This window comes from Schistosoma mansoni, chromosome W, assembly GCF_000237925.1.
Source record: "Schistosoma mansoni strain Puerto Rico chromosome W, complete genome".
Classification (NCBI taxonomy): Eukaryota; Metazoa; Platyhelminthes; class Trematoda; order Strigeidida; family Schistosomatidae; genus Schistosoma; species Schistosoma mansoni.
Window position 1 is genome coordinate 56168617 of NC_031502.1, and position 14596 is coordinate 56183212.

Here is a 14596-nt window from a genome sequence, read left to right on the forward strand (position 1 = left end):
TCACTCAAGGGCACGACAATTTTTTCCAAGATCGATCTGGTACGAGCATATCACCAGATCCCAGTCGCTCTTGAAGATATAGAGAAAACTGCTATCACGACTCCTTTCGGTTTATTTGAGTTCCTACGAATGCCATTTGGATTACGGAATGCTGCTCAAACTTTCCAAAGGTTTATCGATAGCATTGTACGAGACCTAGATTTTGTTCACGTCTATATTGATGACCTGCTAATCGCATCATCAAACGTAGATGAACATTATCAACACCTGACGCTACTATTCCAGCGCCTTTCGGATAATGGAATAATAGTCAACCCCGACAAGAGTGAACTCGGGAAGAAGGAAATAAAATTCTTAGGTCATGTTATTAAGCATGAGGGTATTCTACCTTGTGAGGATAAAGTACGTACTATAATGGAGTACACTGTACCGTCCACACTCAAGGAACTGAAGGCATTTCTCGGTTTGGTCAACTTCTACCGACGCTTCATTTCGCACGCGGCAGAACAGTTACGACCGTTAACCGATTTACTTCGCGGTAATCCACGCAAACTGGAATGGAACGACGCCGCACGTACTGCATTTTCAGATATCAAAACGGCCCTAGCTCAAGCCACACTTCTCGTGCATCCTGACCCATCAGCCACGCTCAGTATAGCGGTTGATGCATCGGATTTCGCCATAGGAGCCGTTATGCAACAGAATATCTCCGGTAGTTGGCAGCCCCTCGAATTTTTCTCACGACGCCTCACTCCCACGGAGACGAGATATAGCGCTTTTGGTCGCGAACTGCTAGCAGCCTACTGCGCCATCAAACATTTCCGGCACGCTGTAGAAGGTCGTAAGTTCATCTTATTCACCGACCATAAGCCCTTAACGTATGCTCTGCATACCAAGTCTGACCGCTACTCACCACGAGAGTGCAGACATTTGGACTATATCTCCCAGTTCACGACAGACCTTCGTCACGTCAAAGGCGAGTCGAACTGTGTTGCTGATGCTTTATCACGTATCCAACTTAATGCAGTTACTTTGCCAATGCTTGACCTACCTGCTACAGCCGCCGCCCAAGCAAACGATACTTCATGCACGGAAGCACAACAGTCTACGTCCCTTCAGTGTCGGGAAGTACCCCTAGCTACTAGCTCAGGTTCTATCCTATGCGATTCTGCTACGGGCCTCCCTCGACCCATCGTACCCTCCGCTTATCGCCGTCTCGTCTTTGATGCCCTTCATGGTCTATCTCATCCTGGTATCGCAGCCACACTACGCCTCATCGCTGCACGATACGTCTGGCCGTCCATGAATAAAGATGTCCGTATGTGGGTAAAACAATGTTTACAATGTCAACGATCAAAAGTGCACAGGCACGTAGCTGCCCCTATTGGCACTTTCGCTACGCCTGATGCTCGCTTCGATCACGTTCACATAGACATTGTAGGACCATTACCACCATCGCACGGGTATGATCACATACTCACATGCATTGATCGTTTCACAAGATGGCCCGAAGCTATTCCCATCACGTCTATTACGGCGGAGACAGTCGCTCACCGCTTCGTAGAACGATGGATAGCTATGTACGGTTGTCCCTCGACTGTCACGACTGACCGAGGACAACAATTTGAGTCCGCATTATTCTCCTCACTAACACGGCTGCTTGGTACGGAACGCATACGCACTACCGCCTACCATCCAGCATCAAACGGTTTAGTTGAACGGTTTCATCGCCAACTTAAAAGTGCTCTTCGAGTACACGAAAACAACAATTGGTACGAAACCCTACCGCTCGTCCTCCTGGGAATCAGAACGAGTCTAAAGGCAGATATTCAATGTTCCGCCGCTGAACTTGTTTACGACACGACATTGCGTCTGCCTGGGGAATTTTTCACACCACGGAGCAGCACTAAGTTCGGCGAATCAGACTACGTCCAACGACTGTCTGCATTCATGCGAACACTGACTCCGGTGTCAACTCGTATACAACATCGACAGGTCGCTCTCCCTCGAGAGTTATCTACCTGTTCACATGTTTTCATACGAGTAGATTCGGTACGCAAACCTCTACAACAGCCTTACGAAGGACCTTTTCACGTGATTTCCCGTCACGAAAAGACCTACAAGGTTGATCGACGTGGCCGCATCGAAACAGTCAGCATTGATCGTCTCAAGCCAGCACACGTCGATGACAGTGCTATACCTGATAAGCCGAGACCCAATGTGAGACCCATCAGAGCTTCTGGCGGGATCGCTACATCTACTTCGGATCCCACGCTAGATGCACCTGAGACCTCATTCTCACGTCCCAGTCAACAGCACGTGTCATCTGCCCCGTCTACGGACGAGACTTCCGTCTCACGTCCAGACCTGCAGACCACACCGCCCTTGACTGCGGATGAGATTGCAGGCTCACGAGGTTCGAACGAGACTACCGTCTCACGTTCCGGTCGCCGAGTACGCTTACCCGTACGCTTTCTCGACTAACCTCATAACCAACTACGGATACGGTATAGGAATCTACCCCTATACTACACGAAAGCTACACTTTTCTGTTTTTCTTTCATTTTTTTGTTTACCCCGAGCCTACGCCTCTGACCATCGCTGTTCTGGTATCGTCGACTTTAGTCAATCTTGGCGAAAGCTGGCCTGATCACCCACGCTATAGTCAACGCACTCAGTCGATCTCTCTGACTCCAAATACGTATGATATACATTTGGTCCCGAACATGGTTATCCTGGTCGCATCTGGTTCCTTGGCTCAATCTGGTTTCGTCCTACGTCTGCAGCGTTTCTGGTCCAGACCTCTACGAATGCAACCTTCAGATTCTGGATACAAACCACTCTGGTGTACCATGCTAATCCAAACAATCAACACAGTACGTTCCTTCTGGTACCGTTCTACGTCAAAGACTTTTGGTGGCAACTCGAGGATCAACGATCACTTCCTGTTCTGCCAACGCCTTCGTCCTACAATTGCACGTTTCGCGATCAGTCCCACGAACGAAACCGCTACGTATCGAAAGTGTAAACCCTTTCTAGCGGGGGGCTCCTGTAGTGACCGGCCAGTCTCGATAAGAACACGATTGGAATAACAGAAACAATTATTATTATTGTAACCAATTGTACCAGAGATTGTTTTACTGTATTTGTTTAACTGTATCAGTTTCACTTCTTGTTCCGTTTTCCGCCTTGTTTGGTTCGAGCTTGCTCACGCACTGCTTATTCGCTTGTACTCTTTGGCACGTCTCGGCATTATTTCGATACCACGAGATCGCCAATAAATATACTTGATCTGGACTAGTAAAGCCTTCTGATTCACGGGCTATCAAGGGAACCAAGTCGTTTTTGGGCGCGTAATCGAATTGTAGTGGTGATCATAGTCCGTCCTCGACTCGACATCCACTACAGCCCTTTCTTGCATTGATTGGATTGCACCACCCATTGGGGGAAAAACTACGTTCCCAGCTTAGAGGTAACACTTTCTTGAAAATCTGAATGTACAAAGTCACCGTACAGGTTACTGTCTGAATAAATTAGCAGATGAATCTTCAGTGCCGTCGCTGTCAACGAAAATTCGTGTTTATAAATAAATCTGAATCACGAAGTGTGTAACTGAGGAACCTTAAGTATTTAACAAACGCTGGTGCTCTAGGATTTCTGAGATTCATAGTGATTAGTCTCTCTGAGCGTTATCCTGCGGTAATTACTGGTTATTAAATTTTAGATTTCCAAACCTTTCACATGATTTCGGTCGGAAGAGGAGAGTTAAGGCTATATCGAGGCAATACGCACAGCATTTACACATGTCAATAAGAGACTGATCAATTGCAGTCCTAAACATCAATGGGAAGATTCAAACAAACAATACCAAGGGAGAAGAATAAGGTTTTGCTTGACGAGCATCAAAATCTAGTTGCAGTGGATCACCCGTACTTTGAGATAAAGACCTAGGTATAATCAACAAGTGAATGAGTAATATTATTACATTGTAGTGAAATACTCTCCCAGTCCTCTAGAATAAATAAAATTTCTCCTTGAAGAACTCTTGAAAAGTTGTAGCCGACAGTTTACTTCGGGAGTTAAATACTCGCAAGAAAGTAGAAGGCATATCTACAGTCCAATTTGTTACGTTGGTTATGCAATTTCGAAATTTGTAATGGGACTGAGCATAAGTAAGCATTTAAAGGAGATACCTTAGATTGTTCAAGGTGATAGAAGTGAGTCATTAAAATATAGTATTCGAGGTGTCTGTATTCTAATTTGTAGGTGCTCAAAGATTGAAAGACCGCATCTTAAGATGGAGTTACTGACCAGTAGACATAATGGTGGGGAGATCACCTCAATCCACTCGTGTCTGTAGGGAAGAACATGTTAAATTACGGCTCTTTATGCCAAGTGGGATGTCACGAACCAACGGTATTGATGCGAAATTATTCATGCAAAATACCTCTTTAAATCATGTTAAAAAAAGCTGAATTGGTTCCGCTTCCTACCAAGTAACCCTATTACAAGCAAACTAGACAATTGACTAAAAACGAAGCCCACTCTATACCCTATAAAATCCAAAAACAAAAAAAGAGAGTTCGAACAGCTTCTAAAGTAAAGGGAGACAGTCATTTGTATCGGAATACTGTTTTCAGCACTTTATTTTATAATTACACATAATTCCATACTTCCTTCTGATCTACCTTTATTTATACAGTTCCTTATCCACTCATACCTTGTTCACACTTATTTTTCTTTAACACATTAGTATGCTCTTGCCTAATAAGTACTTCAATAACAGACAAAAAGACTAAATGGTTATACTATTTCTCCATGAATATTGTGTGCTCTGCTTTTCGTCCTTCCTTTTTGTTACACCTTTTTCAGCCCCCTGGAGATACCCCACCGAAAACAGATATGGCAAGAGTGACTTCATCCTACACCGTTATTAAAGCCTCAGATATTCCGGAGGGATATAAGGTTGAAGCTTCTAAAAGTTCCAAACTTCGCATGTATCTATTCTCGACCATCAGCTGTATGTTGCAACGCTACCTCCATAAAGTGCGCCAAGTGTGATTTTGACATGTTCCTTACGAAATCCATTTACACTCATACCTTATGAAATATCAACCCAGCTGAATAATTTTTCACAATGAAAATTGTACTTCTGTAACAATTTGATCTTGCCTGTAAACCGGCATGCCTCATGTAACAAACTGTTATTTGAGAATAAATTATTATTATTATTATCCCTGGATAGACCGGGATATTCAACGTTTACTAAGAGAAAAGAAGAAATCTCGGAACTTCGCCATCAGCCTCGACACAGCAAGTACCATGGAACGCTAAAGGTCGGTAAAAAATAAGTGTATAATTAAGATCCGGGAAGCTCAGAGAAAATATGAAATTCAGTTAGCCCAATCTGTAGTCATGAAGCTTAGGAGATTATTCTCGTACATGAATTACACAAAGAGAGTGCATCACTGGATTCCCAACCTAATTCGGGGAGTGGATCTTAAATGACAGAGGATGATCAGGGAAAAGGAGAGGCTATGGCTAACTATTTTTGGGCAGGTTTCACTCAAAAGCCTCTTCTAAACGAAGAACAAGATTCGGGCAGACTTAAATAATGTGATTAACTGGCCTAAAGAGTGGCTGATGCCTATCAACGCGGCAAAGTGTGTCTACATGCATTTTAGGGGTACAAAAATAAGTAGGTACAGCATAGGAGAAATGCCTGTACATGCGATCCGGTCTCAAAAGGATCTGAGGCTGACAGTGAATCATGATCTTAAGGCCACGGCCCACTGCCGGGAGGTCACAGCTAAGGTGTTTAGAGCCCTATAGGATTTAAGATGGACATTCGTCAAGTTAGATACTACCATGTCCACTACAGTATACACAACCTTAATGAGAACTAAGCTTAAAAACCGTGTTCAGTCTGCAAGCCACCGTTTAAATGGTGATTTGGATATCCTAGAAAAAGCACAGAGGATAGTCGCCCGTGCAGTTCCAGAACCCCGGGGTCTACCATACAAAGAACGGCTTGAAAAGCTAGATCTCTTTACTCTGTCCTAGAGTGGTCTAACTATAAAATACTAAAAAATGATTTTGGGCCTAATATATCCTCTCTTTTTTCCCTAATACATCGGAAAATCCCAGATGACGTAACGGGAGAGTAGGAAGGCCAAGAACGAACAAAATATCCGCGGCATACATGTTTTCACACCGAATCATCAATTATTGGAACCTATAACCAGAAGCAGTGGTGTCCGCACCTCAATTGACTTATTCGAAAGAAGACTAGACACTTATAGAAGCATACTAGAAAAGAAATAACATAGGTCGTTGGCCTTCTGTCGTTAGTATACAAATCTGAATCTGAATCTTTAAACCTCAAGGACTGAAGTTTACACTCGAAGGTCTGCGCTGCGCGCTGTGTTTGCATTTATTTTTAATTGACTTCGTATTTTCGTTATATGTTAACAACACTAGATCCCCCTTGTGTCTGGAATAGAAACGTCAAGGTGAGGTAAAACATAATTTTTGTCTCAGCCATGTATATATGAAATAATTTTTGATTGACTTTGACCATTTATTACCAACTGTAGTCAGGGTTTTCTTTGATTTGTAACTCGAATAAGAACCATAGGTCGATCGCTTCATTGATTCTTGCTGTAAGTACCTCTGCGGTGTTCAAGTCTCTATTTTAGGAAGTTTCACTTTCTTAGTTTACTTCATTTGCCCGGGTTTGACATATCAAATGTTGACCATTCTGTGGGATCCGGGAATGCGTGGTCTCAACTTGTGTTCATTCGATCATGAATTTCAAACGTTTTCTTTTTTTCCTTTGGACTGTTGCTTCTAAACGAGTCAAGATTTAGAAGCATGATAGCACACGTGCTGCAATGTGAGATGATGAGTAGTGATAATATCGCTTTGCGTTCTGCAACAAGGAAAAAGTATTTAGTCGTTCTGATTGGTATTGATAGACGAAAACAAAGAGTCCCGTTATCGGATTGTTACCCACTCTTTTGACGCGCGTCAGCAGAATAATTGTTACTAAATCAAGACAGAGTACTTAGTGATATTGGCAAGTGTTATCTAGACTGTATACCTTCATCAATTGAGGTAGTTCAGAAGTCCGTTAGTCATATCGAACCACAATTTACTAGAATAGACTATGTTGCCTATCACTGGTTTGATAACACTTTTACAAATCTGTTTCAGTGGCTTTATTTTCCTCTGAGTTTATAAGACAGTATCGTATCATTATTTTCGCTTCTCATTTTTATTTGTTTCTTATGTCTGGTTTCCCCATTCTTTCTGTTTCGTTGATTTTGTTCTCGTTAATCGTCTTAATACATGTTTGGAGAAGAGGAAATTGTACAAATGCACTTTTTGCTGGGCTCCACATTGAGTTGATATTTATTTATTTAAACAAGCGTTGGTACAAGGAGGCACCTAATAGATGTGTCACATAAGTCATCTGATCTGTGTGAGGGCTGGGATACTGCCCAGGTGCCCAAATCGAAGCAAATGATTTTCTTAGGGGGTCATACTTCGAGCTTTTGACCTAAAGGTCTAATTCATAAGGCAGTGGAGCAACACCAGGAGATTCAGTCCCATGGTAGCCGGTGACCAATAATTGGCCCATATGCCACTTGTTCCATCAAGATCCTGGAACCCATGTGCACTGTCGGTTAGGAGTTAAGGTTTTCCAACTCCCCTAAGTGGATGTTGCGAATCCACCAACCCGGTTAAAGCACCAGACATTAGCTTTTCGTCTTCTCAATTTCTTAAACAAGGGGTCTACTGTGAAAAGGCAGTGAGTAGGACTTCCCTGACGGTGGTTGTATACGTGTGGCCATGTGCGAACATTTTGAGAGGGAGAGCCGACTCTCCCCACTCTCGGCCGTACCAAGGCATTTGGGGGCAATCGGTAAACATAATGAACCATGTGAACATAAGGTCGTAAGGAGTTGAAGTCCAAATTAGATTTCCTTGCTTTTAAATTATTTCACTTTTCTGTTTTTATAATTCTGGATTTTCATAGTTCTCTGAAAGTACTTTGATTGTCCCTTTCATCCTTTTATTGAATTAGGTTTCTGAAGTATAATAAATTTATCGTTCAACTTCTTTGGGCATGCTGACTGCCTCTTTGGCACCGACTTCTAACATCCCTATAATCAGTGAAAACGGAAATCTACGTTCACGATCAACATCTCAGCGCCTTCGAGGCGATCGTTCTAGAACTGGCTGTAGTCATTCAAAACTGTCAGCTCCAAGTGCAGATACATTGTCTGATTCACTAAGTTTAGCAACAACTGCAACAAGAGGTACTATAGGAGAGGTGTGGGAACAGAGACAGTATCCGGTCATGCCTTTAGGATGCACTGTGCTGAAAAATCCGCCTCCATCATTCTTAAATCTTTCTAATCAAGATAAGCAACAACCTTCAGAAAAGGATCTATATGAATTCCTAAAGGATGCAGAACTAGACCACTATTACTCCGTACTTACTCGTCATTTAAAGGTTAGTCAACTTTCTTTAAAATGGTAAAAGTAGCATTTTAAGTTATGTACCACTTCGATACTGCACACCCGATCATATCCAAGTTCATTGATACTCATCTAGAAAACACTGAATTCTCTTTTATATTTAAAGTTATAATTTCTATTAAACTTTAATTCAACACAAAATACATAGATCAAGTGTTCAAAAATTTACAGTAGTATCCATCGTTCTGCAATGTATACCATAATTAAATAAATGAATGGATAGTGAAGCTGTGACTCGGTAGTTTAATTAGCCGGTTTTCAGTTACTAGAACACAAATTCGGACTTCATTTCATATACTTTCGAGCAGTATTTCTGGTCTTCACCAAATAAGTTTAACTTAGACTAATACAAGGACGTTAACATAGTCATTGATTTGGGTGAACAAATGCACCTCAATTAACAAACCTAATCCTATATTTTCAGGCGGAAAATCGACTTTCCTACAGTCTGGAAACATCACCTTGCTACCTATACAAAATAAAACAGATGTTTGTATATTTTTAGTTTGCTATTCAAATCAAATCCATGAAATGTATAGTGTCATTTTAATCAATATCCTATTTATCAGGATGATTTTCTTCATAGTTCACTACTTTTTTTTTACTTTTACAGATCCGTTCAGTTCAACAAATTAAATATGTTGAAGATTCTGATCTTGCAGAACTAGGTTTCAGTCGACCAGAACAACGACGTTTACGTAAACATTTCAAACGAGAATGTCCGCAAACTGCTATGGGAAAGCTAAGAAAGGTTCGTTTAACTTGAGGGATTATAGTTAGAAATAATTGAACATCAACACATAACTTTTTTGTGTTGTATTTTCTTATTCAATATTTCTTAGCAAACGGTACTTTGTTGATAATCACACACATCCCTACCCTTATTTGCTGTATGATTATCCCCTCCGAAATGTTTTATTGTAGCTAACTCTAACAAATTCTAACAATTATCTCTAGTTATTTAAAGCTTGGTGGATTGTACCATAATGTTAACGAAACAAAATTCATAGTGATCACCCTATCTATAGACCTCATAAAGTACTTTAAATTACGGCTGACTGAAGCAATAAAATCCAAGAATTCCTAATTGCTATCAAGGTTTAATTATCACTTCTCTTCCAGAAAAATAACCTTTTTCATTCTCCTTTTTTTGTTTAGCGCTTAGCTCGATCCACTAGTGGTCGCTGTGTATCGCCACGACTCAAAGATACATTGGATGGATTGTCATCTCGTAATCTCAATGTATTATCCATTTCATTAGATAGTACACCAACATCTGAAGATGGTGATTCAAAACAACGTACACTATTACTTACAAAAAATTCTAAGTGTCATGATGGTAGTAATAAGTGTTTAACAGACGATTTAAATAATTTGACCATCAATGGAAATACAAATTATCGGGTTATTCAATCGAATGAACTTGAAATTGGAAGTAGTCTTGGTGAGGGAGAGTTTGGAAAAGTTTTTCAGGTAATATAAACATTAAAAAAACAACTAATTATCTACTTTATTCTAATACGAAAATATTTTTTTGTGTGTTATATTTAGTTGTGTCCCATCAAGTATAGGTATCTTATTTTGATTGGTATTCATCACAAAACATTGTCTACATCTCTGTACAATTTAACTTTCTCTTAGAGATCTTCATTCAACCCGAATTTTGTGTTGATGATGTCGTCCAGAAGGACGATGAAAGCTCTACGACCAAATCATCCAGCTCATAGAACAAACCTACATCAAAATCACCCACCTGAGCTGCAAATCTCCAGCATCTCAAGATCTTTCTCATCGAGAGGTGTTATTAATCCACAGTCTGCTAACGGAAAGATTGTAGTTACTTAGTAAAGATTACGTTTAACAGAAAGAACATGTACTTTTATCCAGTTCAGAATGTTGTTCAATAAATGAGATTGTTTCACCGCCTATATATTTGATGAACGAACATTGTATTCTGCTATACTACGTTAGTTAGGGTCTAATTCTTGTATTCGTAGGTTCATTTTCACAGGCTAACCGTCGAGTGATTATTGGAAATTTCATAAGCTCTGTTGAATTGGTGCCTGATAAAAAATCGGCCCATTCAGGAAACTTAGTTGACTTTTGCCGATTTGCATCACCTAAGGCCCACGGGAAATGTCCGTCTCCTGATGAGGCAGTAAGTATACTGCTCAACAGGTTGCTGTGTGTTGCTTTGTGACTGTAAAACAATAGCTTTTAAAACTCAGGTCTGTGTATGTTCCACGTAACACCATAAGTGTTTTGGGAACACTGTTCTCACATAGTGAAACAAATACGTGTCAATGGATCCTTAAGAATCCAAATAGAAATAATAATTTAGTTGACGAGGCTGTAAACCTCAAGTAGCCAAGGTCATCGCGACGTGCTACATATGCCCATGCGAGCGTGCGATTCTGGCTAGAGTAGGAGTAGGTTCAAAGAAAGCTATGGTTAAACAAACGAAGGTACAGTATAAGCCCATAAATTTATTGGCTATTGGTGTGAAACCTGAAAAGTAGTGCAAGTTTCCTTGTTTGGATCCACAAAATAATCGTAATCTATTGTTTGAAATGCTAAGTAACATGGCTCTCAGAAAACATCACAATCGCATATATTCTTCAACTTCCTCTGTGTTTTAAATTTAGCGTAATCACAGAATTTTTGTTTCTTTATCTCATTCATTTCTTTTGAGTTATATTTCTAAAGCTTAAATTTCATTCGTTTCATGCTTATCTGGATTCATTTTTTGCCTTCACTTCTTATCTAATAATCGTTAGACCAAGATGTTAATTTCTTACAATTAACCGATGTTTCAAGGATTCAGCCTACTCATTTACTTACCACTCTGACAGCATCATTATGTTGATGAATAACATTCGAAAGATTCATATGATAAACCTGATTTTTTTCCCTCAGGAAACCAATTCTCAAATTCTGAGAAGTTAAGCTTCACAAGAGGGAACCACTAGTCAACTAACTGACTGAATACATTAGGGGATTAAAGTTTTCATAGATATATGATATTCAACCAAGAGAATATTATTTGCTTTTCGGATACTAAATTTTTCATTTATTATTATTGATTGATTTATTTAAACACATAAATATTGGTACAAGGAAGCACCAGATACATATGCACCGCACAAATCTCATTTGATTTGTGTGAGGGCTGTGATACTGCCCAGGTGCCCAAACTGAAGCAGGTGGTTTTCTTAGGGGCCCACACCCGGAGCCTTTGACCGTAAGGTCTGATCCACAAGACAGTGGAGCATCGTGAGGAGATGCAGTCCCATGGTAGCCGGTGACCAATAATTGATTCATACGCCATTTGTTCTTTCAAGATACTGGAGCCCATGTGAACCATTGGTTTGTAATCAGGGTTTTCCAACTCCCCTAGGTGAATGTTCCGTGTCCACCAACTCGGTTAAAGCGTCGGACATTCACTTTTCGTCCTCTCAATTTCGTAAACAACAGTAATGCAACGAGAAGGCAGTGAGTAGGACTTCCCTAACAGAGGCTATATTACGCATGGCCATGTGAGAGCATTTGGAGAGAGAGAGCGGACTCTCCCCACTCTCGACTGTACCAGGGCATTTTGGGGCAAATTTTTCATGAACAATGAAGATAAAAGTCACTACTCAGTTAATAATCTCTTAATTCTACACATGTCAATTATAAATTCAAATCATATTCACAGTGTTTTACAAATTAATCATATGGTATTATTCATTATCTATCAAATAATTTACCATGATACATATTGTAGTATGTACATCAATAAGTACAAAGTTCAGAAACCTTTAAAAACTAACTAGGTAAGGATGGCAAATCGATTGATGAAGTAGTGAGACTTCATCAGTTGAGATGATTGGGAGCCATGTTACGTATGACCAACCACCGACTGCCCCGACGTGCGATGTTTTATGGTGTAGGTTGGAAGAAAGCTAAGGGTGACCAGACCAAAACGTGGCACAAATCGATGAAGTCATTGACAATTGAACTGAGCCATGCTGGTAGGTGTAGACTACCTGTTTGGGATTCGCGAGATGATAGCAACCGATGGTTAGTGACCTTGAATGACATGGCTCAAAATCGTTTGCAATGGCGAAGGTGCACCCACTCTTTGTGTTCTGTCAAATTCTAATTTTCTGAATTCTTCATGTTTCTATCTTTTTTCTCTTTTCCAATTTATTTCACTGCACTATGCTCCTTCAATAACATCTTCAAACCTTAATCTTTCGGATTACTGCTTATACTCTTACTACTTCTACCACTATAGGATTTGAATGGACAACTGTATCTATGTGTTAATGTGGTATGGCAACTCGAACTGATGTACGTACGTACGTACGAATTTCTACATTGTGACTGACTGAACTAATAAAATATTCAAACTTTTATTTGTCTAAACTCATTTACTCACTTTTTTCTATATTTTCATAACCATTAATATACGTTAATCTACAATCTTATACGCCTATATGTCTGTACATATATATATATATATATTTCGGATATAAATCTATTATTTTTTGGTTTTCCGATTATTTTCCTTCGGGTGAGGGGAGGATAAGAAATAATAATCATATTTGTTTATATTTTTCATTGATTACAAAAATCAGGAAAAAATTTTTTTCTCTTCCATACCAGAAAATTTAATAAATTTATCAACAATTTTCTTATTTTTTCTTTTTTTTTTTAAAAAATGTCTCTTCTCAACTAAAATTCTCTATTTATCGTTCATATTATTCTTTCGATTATTTATAATAAGATAATCGATGTTCCCCCTATTTATTGATTTATTGATTAGTTGATTTCAATGAATATATAATTATTATCCATAAATAATAATTTAATTAATTATTGATTATCAGAAGGGGGTTTTGTGGAGATTTTAGTAATTTTATATAGTTGAAATCATGAGTCAATTGAAGCTAGACCACTATGGAAAACCTGGAAGCACTGAACGACCGTTTCGTCATATTGTGGGACTCCTCAGCTGTGTACATCCACGATCCCGCCTCACGAGATTCGAACCTAGTACCTATCAGTCAGAGTGCTTGACAACTAGACCATTGGTTAGGTTCTGGGTTCGAATCTCGCTCGTGAGGTGGGATCGTGGATGATCACTGCTGAGGAGTCCCACAATAGAACAAAACGGCTGTCCAGTGCTTCCAGGTTTTCCATGGTGGTCTAGCTTCAATTAACTCATGATTTCAACTATATATAATTATTGATTAATTAGATAGACGAATAAATTACTTTGTTTATTTTTGGTTAGCGTTTTATTTGAGAAAGAAGGAAGTTTTCATCATAAAGTGACATTCAATTAAATATTAATTTAATCATTCTTGTCACAAGACATAAAGTTCCAAAACTGTAACTAATTGTAAGGTTAGATAGCTCAGTTGATAACTCTTTGGTGTTTGAGGCGAATGATATTAAGCTTATGTCTTAGTATGTGTAGCAATACTGAAACTAAGGTAAATCCAAGTGACGAGTACTTGATAGGATGAACTATGTGTCTTGAATATCACTGCTAGTTACATAAAAATACTATGATTCAATCTTGTTTATCTAAATGTCATTGGGCTTAGATTATAACAAATTGGTCAAATAGTGAATATTAAAGTTCAACGTAAGGTACTAGATAAACATTGTACCAACTCGTTGTTTAAGTTGGTTGATGCATGTTTTTGTTCATGTCCTATCTTGGATATCTACCTTTCGTTGCTATGCTATGTTGATATAAGTGTACCTTAAATTTGAGCTGCATTGGCACGTACACATGATCGCAATCAACTGTTGATGGTTTTAGAGAATAGTTCAAAATCAGTTACAATGACACACTATTTGTTTTCCTTTAAGTTCCTTCCAATTTCAAACATTGTATTATTTTATGTGTCTTCCTTTTCTTTCATCATGTGTTCTATCTACTTTTTCCTTATCACCCACTACAGTCAGTCAGTCACAACGTAGAACTTCGTACGTACGTACATCATTTCGAGTTGCCATACCCACTTAGGTTTTCGTTTTCTTGATATCATCA

At 39.4% G+C, this 14596-nt stretch overlaps 1 protein-coding gene and 1 non-coding gene across 2 annotated transcripts in view; both read left to right on the plus strand.

The window, feature by feature from the left end:
• Positions 1–3366: 3366 nt before the first annotated feature.
• Positions 3367–3795, plus strand: Smp_tRNA_00252_Pseudo_TTG.1.1. Its single transcript has one exon. It is a non-coding gene (tRNA).
• Positions 3796–8131: 4336 nt separating this feature from the next.
• The window catches only part of Smp_162900 (tyrosine kinase), a gene marked incomplete at both ends in the record, with an annotated part of 78041 nt that continues 71576 nt past the window's right edge, over positions 8132–14596 (plus strand). The window contains 3 exons of the mRNA XM_018790241.1: positions 8132–8521; positions 9161–9298; positions 9877–10020. Of these exons, the coding sequence (XP_018655604.1) occupies positions 8132–8521; positions 9161–9298; positions 9877–10020 (672 nt within the window). The remainder of the gene's footprint in view (positions 8522–9160; positions 9299–9876; positions 10021–14596) is intronic.